The 3,668-nt window shown below is 37.8% G+C and overlaps 1 protein-coding gene across 1 annotated transcript; it reads right to left on the reverse strand.

Annotated features, from left to right (window-relative positions):
* Nucleotides 1-975: 975 nt before the first annotated feature.
* Nucleotides 976-2,908, reverse strand: LOC103935096 (putative UDP-rhamnose:rhamnosyltransferase 1). Its single transcript, XM_009344849.3, has one exon. The coding sequence runs from the start codon at nucleotides 2,718-2,720 to the stop codon at nucleotides 1,311-1,313; it is 1,410 nt and encodes a 469-aa protein (XP_009343124.2). The 5' UTR covers nucleotides 2,721-2,908; the 3' UTR covers nucleotides 976-1,310.
* Nucleotides 2,909-3,668: the final 760 nt, after the last annotated feature.

The following is a 3,668-nucleotide window of genomic DNA, read 5'->3' on the forward strand; positions in this document are numbered from 1 at the left end:
GAAGTTACGTCTTTGATGTATATTGTGTACAGTCTGAACCACTAATGTAGTGATGATTTTGAAGCATCTCATGCAACCATGAGTTGTATGCATTGATGAACAAGGGTGGGTAGGCATCTACAATGAGGTTTTGTTGTTGTCTTTGCAACTCTCGTCTCCTCTTACGATTTAGTAGGAGTGCTCAATTGTAACCTAAATCACCTATTTGGCACTGGAATATTAGAATTAAATTTCATCTTTCACAACAACTAAAAAGAAGAAGAGTAAGTATGAATGTTGGGCGTAAATTTTTGCACGTATAAAATGTTTTACGATTCACGAGTTTGTTACAAAGATAGATTATATGTGCCTAATGATTGGAGAAAGAAATTATTGGATGAGTTGCACACTTTCAGTGCCTGTTGGTGATCATTTGGGTGTTTGAGGACTTACAAGAGGATACCCAGAAGTCCGGAATTAAGAAATTTGTTATGAAATCAGCAAGGAGTGATTTCCAATGTCCACATCCTCTCTCAGACTATAGACATTTGCAACTAAACGTGTGAGAAATTATTGATTCAAAGGTTATGTGGTATACATTGATGCAATTGTCATCATAGCCACCTTTTGCTATTCTACTAATGATGCTATTTATATTTTATTTACCTCTTACATATTACATAATATTTTCTGTCATTTAGTCTTTCTAAATTTATTAAATTCGACGGCTTAATGCATGTTTTCTAGCCCTTCTTTGTTTGGTCAATAAAGTTTGGGGCCCTTGGGCCAGGTTAAAATCAGGTTCTTACCGAAGACACCTTTTACTTTGTCAATTTGGTCGACTAATATATTATGCGACGGGGTACACGTGGGTTTTTGTTTTTATACAAATTATATTTTTGTTTTTATACAAATTATATTTTGGTTTAAATTAATTTAAACAAAAAGGAGAGATATTAACATGGAGAAGAAGAGAAGAAGAGAAGAAGAAGCACATTCAATCAAACTTATGTGTTGTTTTCGTCGAGCAACTCTTATCGAGCAATCAAAGAAAAACAAAAGAAGAAAAACTAATTTCACAGTTTGAAATCTTATTACATGACACAAAAGAAAGAAGATAATAGCATATTGCCACGACTATATCTTGCATGGGAATGGCAATATTACGCATCATTTTATATTAGGATTAAAAAAAATATTAAGAAGATTGAGTTTTTAAATTATATTTTGAAGAACATGATATACCAAGTGATAGTTAAATTCTTTAATATCATCATCCACGTGACTAGGCACACCATTTTTATTCCTTAATATCGTTCTTCAGGATGACCTTATGCTGCTACCTTACTCTTTAGAAAGTTGACAAACTGCCCGATGTAGTGGTCTTGGTGCAGCTTATGATCACCAAAAACAGCTGCAGCTTTCCTTGCATTGGATCTCAGCTGCTCTCCTTCCTCTTCCACCATTGCATGTCTCAGGGTTTTGGCTATCTCATCTTTACTAAACGACCCATCTCCGCTGCATTTCACTTCCACAGCCAGACCCTTGTCTTCCAAAAGCCTTGCATTCAGAGGCTGATCAATAATCAATGGTAGCACAACAAGAACATGCCCAAATTGTAGAGTTTCAATCACAGATCCCCATCCAGAGTGAAACAAAGAACCGCCAACTGACGGGTGCCCCAGAATCTCGATCTGGGGCACCCACCCGAAACAAACAAGTCCTCTCTCTGATGTTCGCTCAGCAAAACCAGGAGGTAAAGCATCAGCATCACTATTTGCCCAGTTGGGTTTTCTGAGTGCCCAAAGAAATGGGAGTCCTGATAACTCCAGCCCGGAACCTATCTCAAAGACTTGCTCTTTACTCAACTTACACTCAGTCCCAAACCCTACAAACACAACTGACTTGTTTTTTCGCCTATCAAGCCATTCAAAGATCCCATCATTGGTAGAAATTCCCCCTTTTTCCCTCTGTGCAGGTTGATCTGGAGGAAGCAAACCTGTGGAAATCACAGGCTTTCCTGTAATTTTCTTGAAAACCTCCAAATATTCTCCTTCTACCTCATCGCAAGTTCGAATGGCTACAGCTTGAGTTGCAGATAAAATCTTGGCAAGCCTTGCAGAATCACTCATCCCACTTTTATTGACTCCAAAAAAGCCTCGCACCACATAAGGTGCCACGAAGTCTCTATACGCAACCGATGAAGGAAAACTAACCCAATCCGGGGGTGAAGTTAGACTTTCCGGTGTTGGGATAGCATGATTTCTATTCGTACCCAAGAGGTTTTCCACTGAGCCGAAAAACACATTGCAAGCAGCAGAGAAAGGAGAGAAACACGCAAGTGAAACACCATACTCTTTGGCAATGTCGACCACCCAATGAGCTGCAAAATCAGATAGTATCCAATCCGGCAACTCCTCCCCAATGAACTGCTTAATGGGTAGCTGCAGCAGATCATATGCAACCTTCAAGTTGTCGAGTTTTTCGAAGGGTAGATCCACCGTGGCCTCCGCTCCTTCGGGCAAGAAGTCGGGATCCAGCGGAGGAAATGGGATGGGGACTAAATGGATAAAAGGGTTCAAATCAGTTGGAATTTTGGGAAGCCTCTGGATGTTTCTTGGGGTGGATATGAAATAGACATGAACGTTGGACTTTGCCAAGGCAATGGAGAGTTGAAAGTAAGGCATTATGTGGCCGAAGGCGGAATATGGAAGCATCACAACTCTCACATTTTTTCCCATTTTTTTTTTTTTTAGCTGGAAATTGGAATGGGATTTGCAGTTGGAGGTTTTCTTTTTTTTTTATGATGCTCCGGAAGAAATGAGTAGCCAAGTTAATAAACCATGCTTCTTGTCCATTTATTTTGGAACCCAATTCAGAGGTCACCGGTTTGGTTTATGCGTACTGTTTGACTGTCGGTTGTGTAGCCTGGCAAGTGCCCACCGACCTGCCTGCATCAGTCACGTTTTACATTAAATACCGAAAAAAATTGGAATTTCATCCTAAAATCAATTAATAAGATAGAGAATAGTCCAATTATTTATAAGTATATAAAATATTTATTTTTTCATTAATGTGAGATTCATTATCAACACGATCCCTCACGTGTGATGAATTTTTAAGTCTAACACGTGAACAACACTACTCAAGTGATATAGAGTACATGTGACTATTAAACTTCACATATAAGACAATTTGCTTTGATACCGTATAAAGTTTGAGATTGAAAAGTGAAAAAAATGACATAAATGAACAAAAAATAAGTAAATCAATCACAAAACCACCCTCACTTATTCTCTGCTCCTTTACATCGTCCATTTTTCCCTTTCCAATCTCAAACTTTATAAATATGATGTTATTTACGCACTTTTTACGTTCGACATATATTTTTTAGTTTTCATTCTTGGAATGAAATGAATTTAAGAAAATTAAAAAATAAAAATTAATAAGGTATGCATAGAAGACTCTGGACCAGGATAATGAAGGGCCGTCGATTAGGGAAAATTTTTCCAAGTGCCGGGAACACCATGACACATGGTGTTCCCTCACACATTAGGATTTAGTTTTATTTATTTATTGAAATATAAAATTGAAGGATATTCAAGATATCAAATTCTAATGTGTGAGGGAACACCAGCACTTGGAAAAATTTCTCGTCGATTAGGGGTAGTTAATAGAGACATCCATTA

The sequence above is a fragment of a genome, unplaced genomic scaffold (assembly GCF_019419815.1).
Source record: "Pyrus x bretschneideri cultivar Hongxiangsu unplaced genomic scaffold, Pyrus_bretschneideri_v1 Contig4, whole genome shotgun sequence".
Lineage (NCBI taxonomy): Eukaryota > Viridiplantae > Streptophyta > Magnoliopsida > Rosales > Rosaceae > Pyrus > Pyrus x bretschneideri.